This window comes from Dendropsophus ebraccatus, chromosome 15 (assembly GCF_027789765.1).
Source record: "Dendropsophus ebraccatus isolate aDenEbr1 chromosome 15, aDenEbr1.pat, whole genome shotgun sequence".
NCBI classification, from domain to species: Eukaryota; Metazoa; Chordata; class Amphibia; order Anura; family Hylidae; genus Dendropsophus; species Dendropsophus ebraccatus.
The window spans coordinates 27904990-27927248 of record NC_091468.1 but is presented as its reverse complement, the minus strand read 5'-3'; the positions used below and the strand labels follow the sequence as shown (position 1 = coordinate 27927248).

The 22259-nt window shown below is 41.5% G+C and overlaps 1 protein-coding gene and 1 long non-coding RNA gene across 2 annotated transcripts in view; one reads left to right on the top strand and one right to left on the bottom strand.

Annotated features, from left to right (window-relative positions):
• The window catches only part of SMOC2 (SPARC related modular calcium binding 2), a 133695-nt gene that overhangs the window by 46173 nt on the left and 65263 nt on the right, over positions 1–22259 (top strand). The window contains exons 2-5 of the mRNA XM_069954411.1: positions 1490–1661; positions 18191–18297; positions 19212–19311; positions 21723–21770. Of these exons, the coding sequence (XP_069810512.1) occupies positions 1490–1661; positions 18191–18297; positions 19212–19311; positions 21723–21770 (427 nt within the window). The remainder of the gene's footprint in view (positions 1–1489; positions 1662–18190; positions 18298–19211; positions 19312–21722; positions 21771–22259) is intronic.
• Positions 2728–8742, bottom strand: LOC138773925 (uncharacterized). The gene is made up of 3 exons (XR_011360233.1): positions 8670–8742; positions 7569–7663; positions 2728–2811 (listed from the first exon to the last, which is right to left on the bottom strand). It is a non-coding gene; the product is annotated as an uncharacterized lncRNA (long non-coding RNA).

Genomic DNA, 22259 nt, shown 5'->3' with positions numbered 1-22259 from the left:
TGTTCAAACACTGAGGGGGAGATTTATCAAACATAATGTAAAGTGAAACTGTCTCAGTTGCCCCTAGCAACCAATCAGATTCCACCTTTCATTCCTCACACACTCGTTCGAAAATGAAAGGTAGAATCTGATTAGTTGCTAGGGGCAACTGAGACAGTTTCACTTTACGCCAGTGTGATAAATCTCCCCATAGTATTTTTGTCAGTCTTTTCGTCAGTCTTTTTTTTAACCGAAACCAGGATTGGAACTGACAGGGTAAATAATACTATAATGAAAAAAAAATGCAGTTTCTGTGTTTTCAAGCCATTCCATTACTGGACGTAATTTGAAAATATTTTTTTCCCTCTGGAGTACTCCTTTAAGCTAGAATATCCTAAAATTGAGGTGCTCTCATATAGCTGAAATCAACAGAAAAATTAAGCTGTTATCTAAGGGTGTGGGTTAAAAACAAAAAACAAAACCCCAAAACTGTATGAAGGCCACAAATCAGTGTCATAAATCATTGTATATATGAAACAGAATGTTATTGTTACTATTGTTCTGCCTCCCATATAGTAGTTAGTTGGTTTAAACTTGGCAGACCCCTAGTAAAAGAAACTGTTTTGAAAACTGAGGAACCTTTTGCAGTTGTTCTTGCAGCAGCAACAACTATAGTAAGTTAAAGGGGCAGTGCGGCGCTAAACAAATATTCACTAAATAACACACATTACAAAGTTATACAACTTTGTAATGTATGTTATGTTAGTGAATGCCCCCCTTCCCCGTGTTCCCCCCCACCCATGCTAGACCCGGAAGTGTGATGCTCTATACTCACCTGATTCGTGTCAAGCCCCGTCCGCCATCTTGTGACAATGATGTCATCTTCGGGAGGTCGGCCGAACTGCTCCGACCGTCCCACGTGCTGGCCCACCTCTGCCGCGTCATCAGCTGCTCAGCCGCGATTGGCTGAGCATAACTGTGATTGGTTGCTGGGGGTAACTGAGCCAGTTTCACTTTACACCATGTTTGATAAATCTCCTCCTATGTGTTTAGATTTTTAAGATTTACATCAGCAGCTTCTCACCTAACTCAGCAGACAAAGCCGAATCCCCAATAAAATGTTGAAAAATTAAGTATTTCTTGTGTATATCACTCAATGCTACTGATTTCATGGGGGTATAAAATGGCCTGGGGGGGTATGAATTGGCCTAGGCTGAAATATACCCCGGGGTATAAAATAGCCTAGGCCACAATATACCCGGGGTATAATCTAGCCTAGGCCATTTTAACCCCGGGTATAGTCTGGGCTGGGGGTATAGTCTGGGCTGGGGGTATACTCTGGCCTGTTACACCGGGAGTTCCAGATTCAGGTCCATAGCATAGAAGGCCAATGGTTTCAAAGTTATTGGATAAAATCTCATAAACCAAGCAACTAAATCTGCATTGTATTTTGTAGTAACTATTGTCTAGGTCCTGTTAATTCTTTTTAACTTATTTATTTATTTTTTAGTTTCTAAGAGTTGATCAAGACAAAGACAAGGAGTGTAATTTGGACTGTGCGGGCTCTCCCTCTAAACACCTATGTGCTTCTGATGGAAGAACGTTCCTTTCCAGGTGTGAATTTCAACGAGCTAAATGTAAAGATTCTCAGCTGGAGATTGCATACAGGGGAAACTGTAAAGGTAAATCATCTATCATACAAATAAATGTATTTTGTAAATGGTATTGTTATTTTTCCAGTAGAGTTTCTTGGTTTGTTATCATAACTGGTTTTCTCTAGAGATGAGCCCAACTTGAGCATGCTGGAGTCTGATTGTTCTGCATTTGATTACTGTTGGATGCAGCCCTAGTGAGCCCTGGTGGATACAACCTATGGAATATGACTGTATCCAGCTTCTCCCAGACTCCTTAGGGCTGCATCCAGCTTCTCTAGCCACAGCTAATCAAATGCAGAATGATCGAACTCCAGCATGCTCTAGTCGCACTCATCTCTACCTATTTCATCTCATTCTTAAAGGTGTACTTTGGAGAGTAAAGTTTTTTTTGTTAATACATAGCGTTAATAAAATTACATTATTCTGTAATATAACTTCAATAAAATAAATGTATAGTTTTCCTTTATATATGAACTTTGTTAGAGGGCTGTGTAAGCCTTGCTGTTCCCGGTCCCTTCCTCTAATAAAGAGCCCCACATTGCTATCCAGAGCAGGGCCCCCCATTTACTGTATATTCTTATTAGAATACAGTCTGTGTATTCATGTACAGTTTTGCTGGTAATGACAAATGTTTCTAATCCTTAATTGTCCTCCCCGTTCAGTGTCGATATTGGGAAATAAAGATGATATTGCATATATTAGTGCCGGTTATTTTACACTTTATATGCTGTATATAGGTTGGTGGAGTCCACCTCTCACCCTTCCTTGGTCCTGGGTATACTGTGTTACTGGTGCTGATTCTCCACTCTGTAGGCTGCGGTGCGAGCTTAACAAGGAATGGTGTGATCCACGGTGAATGATGTGGTCTACATTGAGTGCAGTCTTTGGGGGAGATTTATCAAAGGGTGTAAAATTTAGACTGGTGCAAATTACCCACAGCAACCAATCACAGCTCAGCTTTAGGCAGTGCTGAAAGGAAAGAGGAGCTGTGATTGGTTGCTGTAGGCAGTTTGCACCAGTCTAAATTTTACACCCTTTGATAAATCTCCCCCTTTGTCTCTGCCATTATGTTAGGATCGGATTGGCAGTGATGGAATACGTATGTCTCCCAGCTACCTCAGTGAGCATTGACGGTAGTAGTGCATGGGCATAGGGTTGCTCCTTCTGCTGTATGTGTCTGATGGAACATAAGTATGGTTTGGTCTGCAGTCTTGCATGTGTTTCAGCCCCAAAGAGGTAGCTGTTACTTTTAGGTTAGAAAATGTGGACTGGATGAACGTTAGATGCGACCATATGTATCATATAAACTTAGGCATTATCCTCATGAAGATGAATTATATATATTGGTCTAATGCACTACCGATTGTTGTTATGTACTTATGGATACGTGGATACATATATATCATGTGGTTACAAACTTCCTTAATTAACACATTGTTGGGCTGTTAAATCATTGCACAATCCATTGGTCAACCATATTACAATATATTATAACTTTAATAAAGCAATGTATTAAAAAAAAAAAAAAAAAAAACTTCTTTTTTTTATAATTTCAATAATGTCACCAAAATTGGTATATGTGATATTGCAATGTTATTATATCATTATCAGATAGGGAACACAAAAATAAAAAATGGCCAATAGTGCAGTATAAGGCCATGTTCAAACAACGTCAAAAATAGAGAAAAGGCAGCCGATTTTTATATTAGTAATATGTCCGTTATTGCCGCATTTTAACTGACTGCAATGGCAAGTCAATGGAAAGATGGACCTTCAATGCAATATATTGAATGACGGACGTTTTTATTGCAGACGTCAAAATAGTGAACATGGACATTATTTTCGGACGTCTTTTGCAAACAGCGGGCGTTATTTATTAGTTGTTTACATACAGTTTTTCTTTTGTCACTGTTCTTTCTCCGTTTTTTTCTATTAAATTCAATGGACTTTTCAATTAAGCCGCACCCAAAGGGCAATTAGTCCACCTAATGGTACGTTTACACAGAAAGATTATCTGACAGATTATCTGCCAAAGATTTGAAGCCAAAGCCAGGAATGGATTTGAAAAGAGCAGAAATCTCAGGCTTTCCTTTATGACCTGATCTCTGTTTATACTCTGTTCCTGGCCTTGGCTTCAAATTTTTGGCAGATAATCTGTCACATAATCTTTCTGTGTAAATGGACCCTAAACTAGAATAATGGACCAACAGCCGTCAATGCACTAAGGGTAGGCCAGACAGCTAAATGACGTCCGTTATTTTAGCCTCCAAATGACGGACGTCATTTTAAACGAAGCTGAAAAAACTTTGTGTGAACATAGCCTTTGTAATGAAAATTTTACGTTATGTTCCCTTCTAAGTTAGTTTCTAAAATAAAAAAACTTTGGCCATATAAAGTCTAACCTTGCATGTGCCGAACATATATGTATTCCTAATGGCTTTCCTTTGAAAATGTATAATACTATTTGTGCAGCTTTCTCTCTTGTTTAAACACATAACCACTTATGGATAGGGTACAAGTATTTTTAGATCAGGAAATCCCCTTAATGGTGCGTTCACACCTACAGGATCTGCAGCTGATTTTCTGCAGCAGATTTCATTTAAATAACTGAACACAGCATCAAATCTGCTGCAGATCCTGTAGGTGTGAACGCACCCTTAAGAGGACCAATAAATCAGTCCAATAAAAATTTACATTTTTCATATCATTTTAGGTCCTTGGGTGCTCTGGTTCCAACAGTATTTCTACTTGTAACTTACCCACTGAGATATGGGGGTTTTACTGTTTGGTTGATTTGAACTGCAAAGTCGGGTGTGAATTATACTGCAGAAAAGGGCTTGAATGTTTAGGCTATGTTCACACATACTATTTCAGTCAATATTTTGCTAAGTATTTGTAAAACAAAGAAACGCTGTGTAAAAGAAAGGCTATCTTCACACAATGTTTTTTCAGCTCCCTTTAAAATTATGTCCGTCCAAAATAACAGACGTAATTTAGCAGCCTGGCCTCCCCTTAGTGCAATGACGGCTGTTGGTACATTATACTAGTTTGGTTACTTATTGCCCTTTGGATGCGGCTTAATTGAAAAGTCCATTGAATTTAAGGCCCCGTTCCCACTGAGCAAAGCTAGCGGAATTCCGCGACGGAATTGTCCGCCGCGGAATGCCGTTAGCCTCCGGCTCATAATGGGACTCTATGGGAGGCGCGCGCTCCTGCCCTGTCCGCGCTGAAGAATGAACATGTTCATTCTTCAGCGCGTATAGAGCAGCAGCGCGCGCCTCCCATAGAGTCCCATTATGAGCGGGAGGCTAACGGCATTCCGCGGCGGACAATTCCGTCGCGGAATTCCGCTAGCTTTGCTCAGTGGGAACGGGGCCTAATAGTAAAGACGGAGAAAGGAAAACTGTGTGTGAACAACTAATAAAAAATGTCCGCTGTTTGCAAAAGACATCCGAAAATAATTGTCATGATCATTATTTTGACATCTGCGACGATAACGTCCGTTATTCAATACATTGTGCGCATTGGACTTCCATCTTTCCATTGACTTCAATGGATTGTCATTGCAGTCAGTTAAATTGCGGCAAAGACGGACGTTATTTTAAATTGCTAAAGCGTCCGCCTTTTCTCTATTTTTGGCGTTGTGTGAACATAGCCAAATACTAACCAATATGCTTAGGCTATGATCACACAAATAATGGCCGCTTATTGGATGGCCGTCATGTAACAGCAAATAACGGGCGTTATTTTAAATCAACAGCTGGTATTATATGTATAAAATCCGTTGTTATAAAATAACAGATGTTATTTGTCATTGAATGACGGCCATCCGATAAAAACAGCCATTATTTTGACAGCGTGTGCACATAGCCCAAACCTGTACTACTTTTATTTCTTGTTGCTTCGCTAGTTTGGGTAATCACCTGTATTCATGTCTCTTTTACTTGTTTGGTGTGGATATCTACTGCAGAAATGTCCCCTCCTACATCCTTGTCAGTTGTAAGAAGGGTTACTTTTTTAATGTTTTTTTTTTAACATTCCTTTCTAATTGAGTGTGTGTGTCTCATGATTTTTTTTATCTGCATAAGTTTTGTATTAATAAAGTACCAGAATAGTCCTTAATGGCTATCTTTTTTTTTTTGCGTGCTTCTAAACTGGATAAGTAAGATATTTTCGATAAGGTGAGTAATAAAATATTCCACTTATATAAGGAGAGGCTAAAGGAAAAGTTGAAAAACAGAGATTGATGTTTCCAAGAAAATTGGTAAAGGATCCAGAGAAAACTTTCTCTGAACCGCAGTTAGCGCAGAGGGAGCCAACACTGAAGCTCCCAGTGATTGCAGTAAGTGCTTCAGAATGGATCCGTGTGGAAAGAGGTGCCATGGTTTCTTTTTTACATGGTTACTCACACTGAACTTAATAGGTTAGATTTCTCCCCCAAGAGCTACGCAATGGCTACATATTTTTCCATGTTAACTCTTAGGGGACACAACAATTTTTCATTTTTGCATTTTCAGACATTATGCTGTCAGTTGTTTCTGGGGTTTTGTTGCGTCAAATTCATTAATGTTGCGCTCTCCCTTAGTACATCTGGAAGGTTTTTCACAGGACAAAACTAAAACCTAGCCATCCCGCTACTCAAGAAGTGACTGGTTTTTGGAATAGAGAACTGGTTTGCTTAGTAAATCTTGGTGTTCTGACATATTTACTAAAGGTGTGCAACACAATTTTTTTTTAAAAAAAACGACAAACGACAGCATAAAGGCTTAAAATTGATTGAAAATCAGCCCCATTTAGCAAAAATTCACAATTTTGATGTTTTTTTGGTGGTTAAATAGTTCAAGTGGATTTGAACTTTTATTTTGGGCCTTTTTTTTATTCAACATAACTTTTTTCTTTTTTTGACATACATTTTAGTCCCTATAGGAGACTATTATAAGGAATCATCTGATTCCTTATACTGATCATAGTTTTCTTATAAGAAAGTAATGATCACTGTTATCGGCAACTGATAGAAGTGGCAGGAGGAAGCCTCTATCAGTGATCACCTGCATAGCTCACTACACATTCTATGAAGATTGGGCACTGGTTGGGCATTGGACACGAGGTATCACCACTGGACCACCAGGTACCAAATTTAAAGCCTCATAGAGCCTGTTTTCAGGTTTATATATTGGGCCGGTCGGCTACCGATCTCCCATTATACCAGCAGTGCAGCCGCGCGACGTACAGTAACGTCCTGGTGTAGCTAAGTATAAGCCCAGAGAAAAAGCTTTGTTAACTACTGTTAAAGACAAATGTGTATTTCCCCCTTTATCTGCCTAATTCCCTAGCTCGTGTAACTCGTGTTCATTGACTCTTCGTTCACGAGAAAATCTGTCTTTGATTAGGTGGAGATGAAGACAGATTATCAGCCTCATTGAGATATCAGATTACAGCTGCAGCTCATAAATGTCTATAGAGAGGGGGGAGCTGGATGTAGCTGCTGCAATGACCCGCATACAGATGCTGGAGTATTCTATGAAATATTATGGCTTCTCTTATGTGTTCTTCCATTTCTTGTTGCACACTGCTTTGTATGTGAAAGAAAGGTGCAGGATCTACGGGGGATAATACCACACTTCATATTTCTTTTCCTTATTATCTGAGAGCTTGTTTGAAAGGTCAATGCACAACTTTATGTATTATGTCCTCCTGGGTTCTCTCTATGTGGTGGGCATATATCATTGTGGTGGGCAGGATATATCATTGCTTCTACTCCCTACCACTCCTGATGCTCAGAACAGGAAAAACTGAGAACTAGAGCTTTTGTGCATAGTGGAAACTACTGATAAGAAATAGTGTTATCACTCATGTCACATACGTGACGGCTTACCATAATAACTGAATAAATAACAGTTTAAAGACGCAACATTGCTATTTTTTCCCACTCACCACCACTATTCCTGCTGTGTCATCTGTTTCATTGCAGCTCTGCTGTATCCACATATTTCTGCATCTAGGTCATGTCTGATCAGCCACCATCTTGACTTTCAGATTAAAAAGAAAGGAACGACAAGATGAGATAACAGTAGCTGAGTTACATTCAGCATGGTTGAACATTCCTGTGTTCTCTATGGGGAGTGGTTAGCTGCAGCTCTAACTATGGCTTATCTCTCCAAGAACAAAGTGGTGAGAAAGTGATTTTCCCTCATGCCAGATCTCCATTTCTCCACTGACATCTTCTGTCGGTGGTCAGTTTGGAGAGCCCCATACACCTTTCAGGGAGGCCATGATCACCAAAACCACCTATCTCCTTAATACATCGGTAAGGCTCTATTTAGAGTTACTGAAGCTGTCAGGGACATCATTTGGAGTCAGCAATTGCGCAAGTCACATAATATGCACCCCCTGCTTCTAGAAAAGGGAGGTCGGGGGAAGGGGCTGCCACTTTCTGCCAAGTTATTTGTTCTTTTAGTGAAGGTGCCAACTTTGTCTAGATCAGGGCTTCTCAAAGTTTTTGTTCTCGGCCTCATGAGACGGTTCATGTTGATGTTGAGACATCACCAACAAACACATCCTATGACACAGCACCAGTTACTGCCATATAGTGCACATAATATACTCAATGTTGCACCAATTAATACTGCTCCACCTGTATAACCCAACATCATGCTGCAGAAATAAATACTGCTCCACCTGTATAACCCAACATCATGCTGCACCAATAAATACTGCTCCACCTGTAAACTAGCACCACAGTGCAGCATTCCTGTCTCCATAACTCATCCCTCTTCTTACCTGTCAATTTTTACACACACACACACACACACACACACACACACACACACACACACACACACACACACACATTGCCTAGCTGGCTGGCATTTTGTTCAAATATCAACCATCCTTCCTATCTCAGCCCATGGCTTTTTTTACCATGTCCCTGTAGTAAAATTTGTTATGACATTACATCTATGCAGTAAGTTTGGATCTCGCCCTGTGTCCTCACAGAAGGCCTGGATCTGGGGGCAGCGCTTGTGTGAGACTCACCTCCTTCCTGTCTGTAGCAGCAGTCGGGACAGAGGAGGAATCAGCAGCAGAGTGTAGACTGGAGAAGTCTTCATGACGGCTGGGCCAGATGGAGAAGAAATTGAAAAGAGAAACAACTTGATTAGCAGAAACCTCCCCTGCAGCTCACACGGAGAAGACGCCTTGGATGCAAAAATTCGTCATCAGGGCCATAGACGTCATTGATGAAGTGGTTGCTGCTTTTTTTCTGAAAAGACATATGCTGCCATCGGGCCATCCCTATTCCTGCTGCCCTGACCATCGGGTCACCCCTCTTCCCACTGCCCTGAAAATCAGGCCACCCCCTCCCTCTGCTGCCCCAACCATCAGGCCACCCCCTCCCTCTGCTGCCCTAACCATTGGACCATTCCCTCCTTCTGCTTAGAAACATAGAAACATAGAAGATTGTCGGCAGAAAAAGACCACTGGGTCCATCTAGTCTGCCCTTTTAGTATTTTCTTCCTTATTATCTTAGGATAGATATATGTCTATCCCAGGCGTGTTTAAATTCTGCTATTGTAGATTTACCAACCACCTCTGCTGGAAGTTTGTTCCAGGTATCTACTACTCTTTCAGTAAAATAATATTTTCTTACATTGCTTCTGATCTTTCCCCCAACTAACCTCTCACTGTGTCCTCTTGTTCTTGAGCTCAGTTTTTTACTGAAAACACTCCCCTCTTGAACCTTATTTAGTCCCTTAACATACTTAAAGGTTTCAATCATGTCCCCACTTTCCCGTCTTTCCTCCAGACTATACAGATTCAAATCCTTAAGTCTTTCCTGATATGGTTTATGCCTCACACCCTCCACCATTTTTGTAGCTCGTCTTTGGACCCGTTCTATTTTATCAATGTCCTTTTTTAGGTGAGGTCTCCAGAACTGCACACAGTATTCCAGATGTGGCCTCACCAGAGCTCTATACAGCGGGATCACAATCTCCCTCTTCCTACTGGTTATACCTCTAGCTATACACCCCAGCATACGATTTGCTTTCCCCACCGCCTGGTTGCACTGGTGACTCATTTTAAGGCTTTCAGAAATCATTACCCCTAAATCCTTCTCTTCTGAAGTCTTTTCCAACACAGTACTGCCGATGTGATACTCGGATAGAGGATTCCTCCTCCCCAAGTGCATTATTTTACATTTGGAAACGTTGAACTTCAATTTCCACTGTTTGGACCACGTATCTAGCAAAGCTAAATCATTTTCCATATTACTGACACCTCCAGGAATATCCACCCTATTGCACACTTTTGTGTCGTCAGCAAACAGACAAACTTTACCTACCAACCCTTCTCCTATGTCACTTACAAACATATTAAAAAGAATAGGACCCAGAACAGACCCTTGTGGCACACCACTTGTAACCAGTCTCTGCTCAGAATTTACACCATTAACAACAACCCTCTGATATCTCTCCTTCAGCCAACCACAAATCCACTGAACTATCCAGGGATTTAGTCCAATTTTCTCCAACTTCTCTATCAGCTCTTTATGGGGAACTGTATCAAAAGCTTTGCTGAAGTCCAGATAGGCGATATCCACAGCACCACCTTCATCCAGCACTTTTGTGGCATAATCAAAGAAATCAATGAGATTAGTCTGACATGATCGGCCCTCAGTAAAGCCATGCTGGTTTGGATCCATCAAATTGTTGATTCTTAGGTGATCCATTATCTTCTTTTTTAGAAGAGTTTCCATCATTTTCACTACTACAGATGTCAGGCTCACTGGCCTGTAGTTACTGGGCTCTTCTCTATTCCCCTTCTTGTGGATTGGTATAACATTGGCTGTTCTCCAATCATCGGGGACATCTCCTGTTAGCAGGGATTGGTTATACAGATCTGTCAGGGGGGCAGCAATCACAGATCTGAGTTCTTTAAGAACCCTGGGATGGATCCCATCTGGACCCATCGCCTTATTCAGCATTAAACGGGCAAGTTCCTCTGCAACTTCAGCCTCTGAAAATACTGGAGCCGAACCCATATAGCTGGAGGCAATGTTGTGTCCAACCATCCTGTGATTGTGAAGGCCGCCTTCTGAAAACACTGAGCAGAAGTAACTATTCAAATAGTCAGCGACCGCCTTATCTCCATCAATAAACGTATTCTCCCCATTACTTATTTTAGTAATGCTGCAGCCATTCTTCTTCTTCTTCCTGTCACTTATATATCTGAAGAAGGTTTTATTCCCCGCAGTAACAGATTTTGCCATTTCCTCTTCTTTTGAGGCTTTAGCAGCATTTATAATCTGCTTTGCCTCCTTCTGTATAATTTTATACGTCTCTCTGTCAGCTTCATTCCCAGTCTCCTTATACTTCCTATACGCTGCCTTTTTTCCTTTTACAATGGCCTTAACCTCTCTAGTAAACCATAATGGATTCTTCTTCCTTTTACTTTTGCTAACTTCTCGTACATATAGTCTAGTTGCCTTTAATATGACATTTTTTAATTCTGCCCACTGAGTGCTCGCTCCCGATGTTTTATCCCACCCTTTTAATTCTTGATCTAAATACTCCCCCATTTTATTAAAATCTGTCTTCCTAAAATCCAATACTCTTGTTGTAGTATGGGATTGGACGTAGTCAGTTTGTACGTCAAACCATAGACACTGGTGGTCACTGGAACCTAGATTTTCTTCCACTCTAACTTCAGACACCCGATCCCCATTAGTAAATACTAAATCTAGAATGTTCTCTCCTCTGGTAGGTGACTTCACAAGCTGTTTCAGAGATGCCCCTGTAAGGGCCTCCATTACATTCTTGCTTTTACATGTAAGTGCAGAAGGGATATTCCAATCCACATCCGGCATGTTAAAGTCACCCATAACTACAATGTCCCCCTTTAATGACATTTTAGTAATTTCATCCATCAGCATGTTATCATAGTCCTCACTTTGCCCCGGAGGCCTATAGACAACACCTATCCTAATAACAGATCCCTCTTTGGACTGCATACAAATCCAGAGAGTCTCCAGCTCTTTATATGTATTTTGGATGAGTGTCGATTTAAGACTATCCCTGACATAAATGGCTACCCCGCCTCCCCTTCTCTCTGCTCTGTCTTTCCTGTACAGAATATATCCCGGTATAGCTATTTCCCAATCATTAGACTCTTTGAACCAGGTCTCTGTTACAGCAACAAGGTCCAAATCATCTCTAGACATAATGGCCGTCAGCTCACAGATCTTGTTTCCTAAGCTGCGAGCATTCGTACACATTGCCCGAAGATTACTAAGCTTCATAATACCTTTATTCCCAAATTCATCTACCGCACCAACAGCACCTTCCTTATCACCAATAACCGCACCAACCATTGCATCTACAGCACCAATAACCGCACCAACAACTGCGTCAACAGCACCAACAACTACATCAACAGCACCAACCACTGTGTCTACAGCACCAACCACTGCACTTTCACCAATCCGGATACACTTATTTGTCTTTACTGGTCGGGGACAGAAATCCTCCTCCTCTATTATACTTCTGTCCTCTTCATCTAGTTTAAATGTCTGTCCAAAAACAATCTGAATTCCTCACTAAGTACCTGTGTACCTATGTGTGATGGGTGCAAACCATCCCTCTTGAACATGTCCTTTTTGCACCACTTGCAAAAGCTATGACTAACAAACCCAAAACCTTCTGCCTTACACCACTGCCTTAACCATGCATTAAACTCTGAGATACGACATGCCTTGTTGTTCTGATTACAGACCGGCAAAACCTCTGAAAATGTCACAGAATCTGTTATCTTGCCCAGCTCCAGACTAAAAGTTTGAAATTCCTTTTTAACCAAATCCACATCTCCTTGGGACAAGTCATTGGTTCCAAGATGAACCACCAGATCAATCTTGCTATCTATACTAGCAGCCTTCACAATGTTCACAATCCGTCTCCTATCCCTCCTGACAGTAGCACCTGGGAGACATCTCACCTCTCTAAACACATCCTCCTCCTGTCCTACCACAACACCTCTAACAATTGAGTCACCAACTAGAAGATGCCTTCTCTTCTTACTAACCTTTACTTCTGCCCTCAGTGGCCCATCCAAAACAACATCCCCATTGGAAATCACCTGAGCAGCCATGTCTCCAACAGCAACAGCATCTCTATCAATATCAGCAAGAACACTAAAACTATTCTGCACAGAGAGGCCAAACATGCTATGCTTCTGCTCTACAGCTCGCAACCTACCTGAACCAACTGTTTTCCAAACCGCCCTTTTCCTCTGAGGTCTTTGAGGAAGAGGTGGCTGATAACCAGGCTGCACAGCAACTCCTGGCTGGGATAGTCTCCTCACATCAGATTGAAGTGTACAGACTAAGGACTGCAGCCTAGAAATTTCACAACGTAAACCAGAAATCTGCATGCAAACTGGACAGCACCCCAAGTCCCAAAGGGTTCTACGGAAAACTACAGCCAAACAAGAATTACACTGCACCAAACCAGACATCATTTAAGAACAAGTGAAAGCAAGTACTGAAAAAAAACAAAAAAAAGAATCTCCTGCAGTCACCAAACTCCTGCTGTTTTCAAACTACTGCAGTTTTTTAACTACTCACTTTTGCCTCGTTGCACTTCTGCCACGCTGCTTCTACCAGTAGTCAACTCTCTTTGCTTCCCCAAATATTGGGCCATCCCCCCTCCCCCTGCCCCGACCATCAGGCCTCTCCCACCTCAAGCTGCCCCGACCATCGGGCCACCCCCTTCTCCCAGTGCCCAGGACCATTGGGCCACACCTCTTTCGACTGCCTCGACCATCGGACCACTCCCTCATCCGCCTGCCATGACCATTGGGCAGCCCCCTCCACCGCCTGCCCTGACCATCGGGCAACCCCCTCCACCGCCTGCCCTGACCATCGGGCAACCCCCTCCACCGCCTGCCCTGACCATCGGGCCACCCCCACATTAAAAATGTTATTAAATTGAAGAAAAAAAAAAATCTGATCTTGGTTCTACTACTGTATGAATATGTGTATAAGCTTGGTTCTGGTACCATAGATATGTAGAAAGCTCAGTTCTGTTACTATATTAGTGTGGTTCTGTATATATGTGAAGTGTCAGATCATTTTAAAATTTTTAGAGTGGTGGGGCCCCACAACCTTCACATAGTGTGGAAAATGACCTGCAATGTGAATTTGAAATATTAAAGCCTACCTGTCACTACAAATATAATAATGTCCAATAAAGAAGAAAGATGCTGCAGCACTTATCAAAATGGATACGATAAGTGATTTATTTCATAAACGTGGATACAAACAAACAAGCTACGATCATTTCCTGCTAGTTTGCGCTTACTCCCAGCCTTTGCATCTTCCTCTACACCCACTCCCTTAATGTGTGAGCTCACTTAACGAGGTACACACCAAATTTATAAAAAGATAACATATACATATATATATATATATATATATATATATATATATATATACACAGTACATATGTACAAATTAAAAACAATGATCTAGTAAGAAATGACCAAGCATCTTAACAATTCATTACAATTGTCACAAAGTGCGCCGGACGTAGGTGGGGAACAGAACAAGACAGTGAGCCCTAACCACTAGAACCCACCTTCTGACCCTACCTACTTGCCTCAACGGCCCTAAACGGCCGTGGACAACCACGGTGTCAGTCCCTGTCCTACACCAGGTGATACACAAAACAAGACAGACGAAACAAACACAATAATGCAAAGTCTACGGTCCGGGTCAGCAACGGCGGTCAGCGAGGTACAAAAACGTAAGGCAGAAGAAGAGTCAGAGACAGACAAGGAGGTCAGGGCAGGCAGCAGACAAAGCAGGTTGGAAGATCAAGCAATAGGTCAGGCAACAGAAGTAACAGAACCAGGAGAGCTGAAGCGCTAGCTGAGTAACACTCAATAGCCAGCAGGGAAATGAAGAGCCTGCTGCTTTTTTATCTGGAATCAGGGACTGGGTCCAGCACTTGATTGGATCAGCCCTGATCCCAGCACCCAGCTCAGCTGGATAGGTCTATAAGGAGTAACCCCTGCACTGCCAGAGTGTAACAGGCAATGCGGGTGTGGCTGGGAAACTAAGACAGCATTCAGACAGGACTGCAAACCAAAAAACAACCAGAGGCTAAGCGCTTCCTCGGTCGCCCAGCACGGACCGAGGAGCGCAAAGTCACATTCCTGACAACAATATTTTATACAATTACAATATATTATACATATACAATAAACATATTATATATCGTAGTGAGCGCCAGGATTGCAGAATTTTTGTTACATTATATTTGGTCAGCCCCTGTATGATGTTATAGCGGTGGGACGGCCGGTCACTTGCTAGATGGAAGTGTGACGCCACTTCTTTAGTGGATACTGTCCTGCACTGTTTCTCCGAGTCCACGGCGTGGGTTGAGGTGATCAGTTGGCTAATCCTCTTCTAAGGGTTTTAACACTGCATTATGCAGGGTACAGGCACTAAGGGAGAAGTTTGTTAGAGAGCACTGTCCTGCGTCCTACCCATGGGGGGTACTGACTAAGACTACTCCTCTTCTTTACAGGAGGACCTGGCAGAGAGCCAGGGCCTAGGTAGGACTACTGTGGAGAGCTATTTGGTCTGCGTCCTTCCTCCACAGAATCTCATCTAAGACTCCACCTTCACCCAAGGGACTAACTTCCTATCCAGCGTGTAAGGTGCACTGTGGTTGGGTAGAAAGGGTGCAACAGAAGAGCTGAAAGAGAATAGGTGATAGGACAGAAGAAAGTAAAGATCCTACTGGTTCACAGATTCTGGTACACATAACACAATAACCCTTTGAGACACTTCAGATGTGCAGTGTTCACACGTCAATACATAACCTCTAGTGGGCATCTCTTAATACTACTTTGGCTGCAATAAGACCACAAAAAGTACATACTTTTGTGAAGAGTGTGAACAACAGTAACACCCCTAGTGGGACACCACATTATATATCTGAAAAAAATAATAAAGAGCGATCAAAACATCCCATTTACACCAATATGATACCAATAAATAAATAAAAACTAGAGATCGGCTTGTAAAAAATAGGACCCCAAACAGCTCTGTTGGTTGAAAACTAAAAGTGCTATGGCTCTCAGAAGGCGAGAAGGAAGAAAATGAAATCGGAAAAATTAAAACTTAGTCCTTATGGGGTTAATGTTGTATGATTGTTTACCATGTATGTGATGTTATCCATACAAAAATGTGTATACAAATAAATGTGTACTGAGATACATAACCTACATGTTGACAGTTTTGAGGTAGCAGCAGATTTAGGGCCCTATTACACAGCCAGATAGTGAGAAGGAAGCAAGCGGCAACCTGTCAGCTCAGCGATCGCTTCTTCCTCGCTGTCTGTGCTATTACACGCACAGACATCAAGTGTGTGTGGGGGAGGGGCTGCCCAGAAGATCTTTAGATTGTCCGTATGGCCGATAGAAGAGAGTGGCAGACGCTATTTAGAACATGCTGAAAGACAACAATCAGCCGACATCATACATGTTGGCTGATCATTGCCTTTCAATATGAGCCATTAAACAAAGCAATTATTATCTGGAGCGGCCGGTAATCGTCCAAGTAAAACCAATAATTGTTTTGTGTCATAGGACAGTGAAAAAATGAACTGTAAAATAGGATTTTGCATAATTTTACAGCACATCTCTAACAAATCCCCTTACTATTGTGTTGTAGCAGAAGTAATAGACAAGGCTGAGGACTGGGAACGTTGCTTACATGATTGCGTAAGACTTTCTCTATCAGTCTTAGTCTTATCATTCTATATGTCAGTCTTATTTTTTATTAAGTGCTTCTAGACAGGCAGTAAATGTATATAAAGGTGGACCTTAGTTTTATTCTAAGACCAGGATGACATTTTAAGCAACAGAATATGTATCTTGCAGAAAACTCTGTTTACATCATCTTTTTACGTTGCCTGGATGTTTAATCCTGGCATTCTTTTACAGAGAAGATAGACATAACAATGGTGCTATCTCCAGTCTCAGGTTCACGTAGCAAAGAGAAACATAGGCACAGAACTATGCCAGCTATTTCACATGAAACACAGGCCTTACTGAAGTCTCCAAATTACGTCCATGTACCAAATCCTGGGCTTCAGGAGAAAAATGACGGAAAAGTTCTTACGTGTCTGTTTCTACTATAAATATCTTCAGTATCAGAGCAATACGGACTAGTTTGTATATTAACCCCTTCATGACTGGACTAATTTTTGTTTGAACGTAGTTCTTTCTTCCTCGTGTTTAAAAGGCCATAGCGCTTGCATTTTTATCCTACAGACCCACATAAGCCTATATATTTTTTGGGACACCATTTGTACTTTGCAATGATAGACTTAATTTTTTCCTTTAATATTGCTGTGAAATTATTTGTGTAGTGAAATAAAAAAATAGGGGAGGGGGTGTGGAGGGGGGCGGAACGGGGGCGCAGACTCATAGTCTGCGCGATTCATTATCTTTTTCTGTTAAAGTTACGCCAAAAACCTACTCCAGTCCTCAGCTGGCGTAGGTTTTCGGCTGTGCGCACCGGCACGCACGGGATTTATGTAGAGGCAGTCCACCTCTACATAAATCTCCGTAGCACCGGAGCTGCGGGGGCATTTTTAAGTCCGGCCGGACTTAATAAATGTCCCCCAATGTTTTTAGGATATCCCATACAAAGAACACCTGTGATAATATCTGATGCACTGACTATAATTATATGACCTGTGAAATACAAAAGATATCCTCAAAACATGACCTGTTGGTCGGCCATGAGGACTGTAATTGAGAAGCACTGGTCTAGTGGTCCCAGGCGCTGAGATACAATAATAGGACGCCAAGGAACCTACGGTTGCATTCACATGGCTTCATCCATTTTATGCAAAAAAATGGATCAAAAAATGGATCAAAAAAACGTATTTGTAATGTATTTGTGTGCATTCGTTTGGATCTATCAATCTATCTATCTATCTATCATCTATCTATTCTGTATAAGTCTATGTTCACACTACGTAAAAGTACGGCCGTTGTTGCCTGTCAGTTTACACAATGAAATGAGCGGCTCCGGACGCAAGCTTCATTGTGTGCACACTGATGCGCCCGCATCAGAACACTGTGGCCGGAAAGATCATCCGGCCGGTACTGCAGTACTGGCCTGGATGATCTATGCAGAGACCGGCCATTCCGTGACCCAGCCGGGTCACGGAACGGCCGGTCTCTCACGTAGTGTGAACATAGCCTAACTGTGGATGCCAGAATCCATTTTTTTTTGTGGGCCCAGGATACCCCTTCTAAGGCTGGGTGGCCTTAGTATTCTTTGTTATTCCTGCAGTCTAAATTATAATTTCTTTGTGAACACAAGAGGGATGTGTTGAAAAATCATTTTCTCTCTAGTTAGATAGGTATGTTCAGAGGATAATCTTGTGGCTAAGCCTGACGAATCGAGAAGGTAAAACTTTGACCATGAGGCTTTTTGCATTGCATAAGAAGGCTAACTTTTTCCCATTATTTATTTTAAGATGTTTCCAGATGTGTTGCAGAGAGGAAGTACACTCAAGAGCAAGCCCGCAAAGAATTCAAGCAAGTGTTTATCCCTGAGTGCAATGATGATGGCACATACAGCGAGGTGGGTCAGTTTGATTTATTTTTCGATCTCTTAGAATTAGTCTACAATAGTAATAGTTGAGTCTCGCCATAATTCTAAATAAATACATTACAAATCACACGGCCAGACACTTAGACTTATTTGTAATCATGGTCTTGGTGGAGAGAGTAAATGTTTTAGCAATCTGAGACTAAATGCCTCTGAGGCCGTAGGAGGTTTCCTAGATGCAAATGCTTTTCAGCACTTTTTGCTAGAGCTATGCTCTCCAGTAAGCATTTGTTTTGGCTTGATATTATTGTTATGGCTTTTTGATATTATAAAGTGAGGAAATTACAAAAAAACCCAAAAAAACATATTGTACATCCCCACTGTTTTGTATGGGAAAGTAAATGTTTTAGCAATCAGAACATTTCATAGAAAGGCTAATGGCTCCTGAGGCTGGAGTAAATTCTATCCAGTCACATACTTTTGACCATGTATTTTGCAGGATGGGACAATTTAGTCCTCGTAGCCTGTGGGACATGCAGAGTGAGAGTGGCCTCTGCCAAAAACGGCAGAAAAATACGCCACACGAAACTGCCTTAGAGCCTCAAAAACGCCACCCCCAAAAGCGGTGTGTGTGTAAGGCAGATCATACACTTCCATTGACCTCCAGCATCTGGCCGCTGGCGTATTTGCGTAAAAAAAAAACAAACAAACAAAACAAAACGCCATGGGCCTTTTATTGCCAGTCTTAGGATGCTTGATATGCTTTCCATCGCTTCTCCTCCTATCTTATCATTTTGAGGGGACTTGTGGAGCCCCATGTAGTGCAGTATAATAAGGAAGAAAAATGATGGTCAGAATTTATGGAAATTTCCTTCTTTGGTGCATCCTGCCTAAAATCTTTTCTTTTTGCACAATGTAACTCATTTCATCATTTGACCTGTTGACAGGTTCAGTGTCACAGTTTTACGGGATACTGTTGGTGTGTATCTCCCAATGGACGACCACTCAGTGGAACGGCAGTTGTCCATAAAACTCCTCGATGTCCAGGTGAGATGATTCCATCTTAATGTCATTTCAGCGGGATTTTGATTTAACTCCATTAGGGTGCGTGCACACTACGGAATGGCGACAGGAAACCAGAGTAAGCGAGCTGCGGAATCTGCAACAGGTTCTCCGTCGCTATTCCGTAGTGTGCACGTACCTTTACATTACAATTAAACATACAGTAGAATGTTGTAATAACTTGAAAACAGGACATTGATATTGTGACAATAAATAGATTTTCTGGGCAGAAATAATTGATGGCCTATTCTCAATCCATTAACTGGAGTGTGGACACCCCGGTGATAAGCTGTTTGGCAGGGCTGCTAGGGCAAAATCTGTGCAGTAAACAGGCGAGAAGCAGCTGACTCCATCTAACTGCAGCTCCCGTTCACTACATCTAATCCCGCTTTCCATTTTGAGAGGTCCGGCGAAAATGTTATTAAATTATTGTATTGCCCCCCAAAAGTTATACATATTACTAATATACACTTATTACGGGAAATGCACATAAAGTGCTTTTTTTCCCTGCACTTACTACTGCATCAAGGCTTCACTTCCTGGATAACATGGTGATGTCACTGCCTGGATAAAATGGTGATGTCACTTCCTGGATAAAATGGCTGTGGCTGCTGGAGAGGATGATGGCAGAGGGATGCTAAGTGTCCCTCAGTGTCTCCCTCCTATCATCCTCTCCAGCAGCCACAGCCCGCACAGCTCTGGGAGTCGGGTCGTGACATCACCATTTTATCCAGGAAGTGAAGCCTTGATGCAGTAGTAAGTGCAGGGAAAAAAAGCACTTTAAGTGCATTTCCCTTAAGAAGTGTTATTCAGCAATATGTATAACTTTTTGGGAGAAATACAATACTTTAAAAAAAAATTTCACCGGACTTCTCCTTTAAAGAAACCTGAAATCTCTAAAACTGTAATTAAAGGGGTTATCTAGTGAAAATCTTTTTCTTTCAGATCAACTGGTTTCAGAAAGTTATAGATTTGTCATGTTTATAGACAAGGCATGTAAGCCAGTTTTGGCCCAGGAGGTTTATCTCACCCAGTAGGGGGACTAATTGAAAGATGTCTAGCAGCTAAATTGTCTGGCTTTTCCACAGCAGCCAATCAGAGTTTAGCTTTTATATTTTAAAGGAATTCTTAACCATTTTTTTTTCTTTCAAGTGAACTGGTGCCAGGAAGTGCTAAAGAGTTGCAACATTGCAATACTAGATCAGTGAACAAATTCGGTGATCCAGGGGGCATAAAGGGATGTAAAAAATATTTACATCCATGTAAAAGAGGATGACCGGGGGCAGACAGAAGAAGAAAGAGAGGACGAAGGGGAGGGAGAATAGAAACATACAGTATAGAGTATAGTCAGGTTTAATTAAAAAGCTTGGCTTAATAGAGTAATCCACCAAAACACTCTGGAGTGCCCTAGATTAATAATTGGGGTTGCAAGGTCATAAGGAATTCTGTATTGCCTCCAAAGTTCGTCCTTGTAATTTCAATAAGACATCTCTTGCAGCCATTCCACCACATGTGTGTATGTGTGATGTGCCAATGGTGTGGCATAAAGGAACAAACTGCTGCTAAAGGGCTTTCTGGTTTCAAAAAATAACTTTTTTATACACTCTTTGGTAACTCTGAGTTAAGGCCTTATGCACACATTCAGTATTTTTTTCAAGTCCGTAGATTCCTCCCGCTATCCACCCATACAATCCGCTTAAAATTACAGATTGGGTATATGTAGTGCATCTGTATTGCTTCCGTATTGCTGTAAATTTTTTTCCCAACATGTCAAACTCGAATTCGGAAATACGGATCCGTACATTATGGGACGTGTGAATAAGGCCTAACTTTTTTTTCTGTTCAGGATGGTAAAAAAGCATCTCTAGCTCTGGAGGGCATACATCACACAAAGGGCCGGCCTTAGGGTAGATGGCACCGTGGGGAATTTGTTTTTGGCAACATGGGAACAGTAAGTTAGAGTTGAGCAAGTAGTAAAATACTTGAGTCCCCGTTACTCAAGTATTTTTTAATGCTCCAATACCCAACTTAAGTAACGAGCCCCATTGAAATAAATGGGAGACTCAAGCATTTAACCTGGTGCCCCCTACTCCAGATCGGAGAGTGATGTTGAACAATGTTCAGAGTTCTGAGTTATATTTCTCTTTTTCTTCTTTTCATTTTTGTATACTCTGTTCCTTCAGGGTATGTTTACACGAAATATAAAAAAATAGAATGATAAAATGTAATAGCTTTATGCCAAACACATTACAAATGAGGCGGGTAATACCGGCCTCATATATAATATGCATCCGAGCATGCTCACTCAACACTGGAACAGATCCCTGTCGACCTCCCCACCCAGCTCCAGTTGATTGACGGGATTAACACGTTTTTTTAAATGTATTGTTTTTTAGGATCAATAACAGAAAAGGTGCCACAAAAAGAAGGCGCAGGAAAAACAGGTATTGGTTATTTGTTACTTGAGATGCATACAGTAGAGAGAAAGCATACATATGTAAATAAATGTGATTTACTCCAATTGGCCATAACATATAAACCTCCAGCCTAATGAAGCTTTGACTAGTTGAGGCCTGGATTCCACAGGACCTTTGAAGATTTCCTAAATGTGTGTGTATATATATATATATATATATATATATATATATATATATATATATATGGGGTGGGGCCTTCATTGATTGGACTGGTTTTCCAGCAGATCCTAGGAATGCTGTTCAAATTTGGATCTAGGGAATTTGGAGACGTTCCCATAAGAGATAAGTGCAACTTGAGCATGCTCATGTCTGATCGTTCGCCATTCGATAACTGGTGGCTTAAAGGGATATTCCACTCAAAAGTAACTTTTGATATGTTGCTGCTCATTGTGAGACTAACGATTCACTAACAAATTCATACTTGTTATTATCTATTCAGTCTCCTTCCCCCAGTTC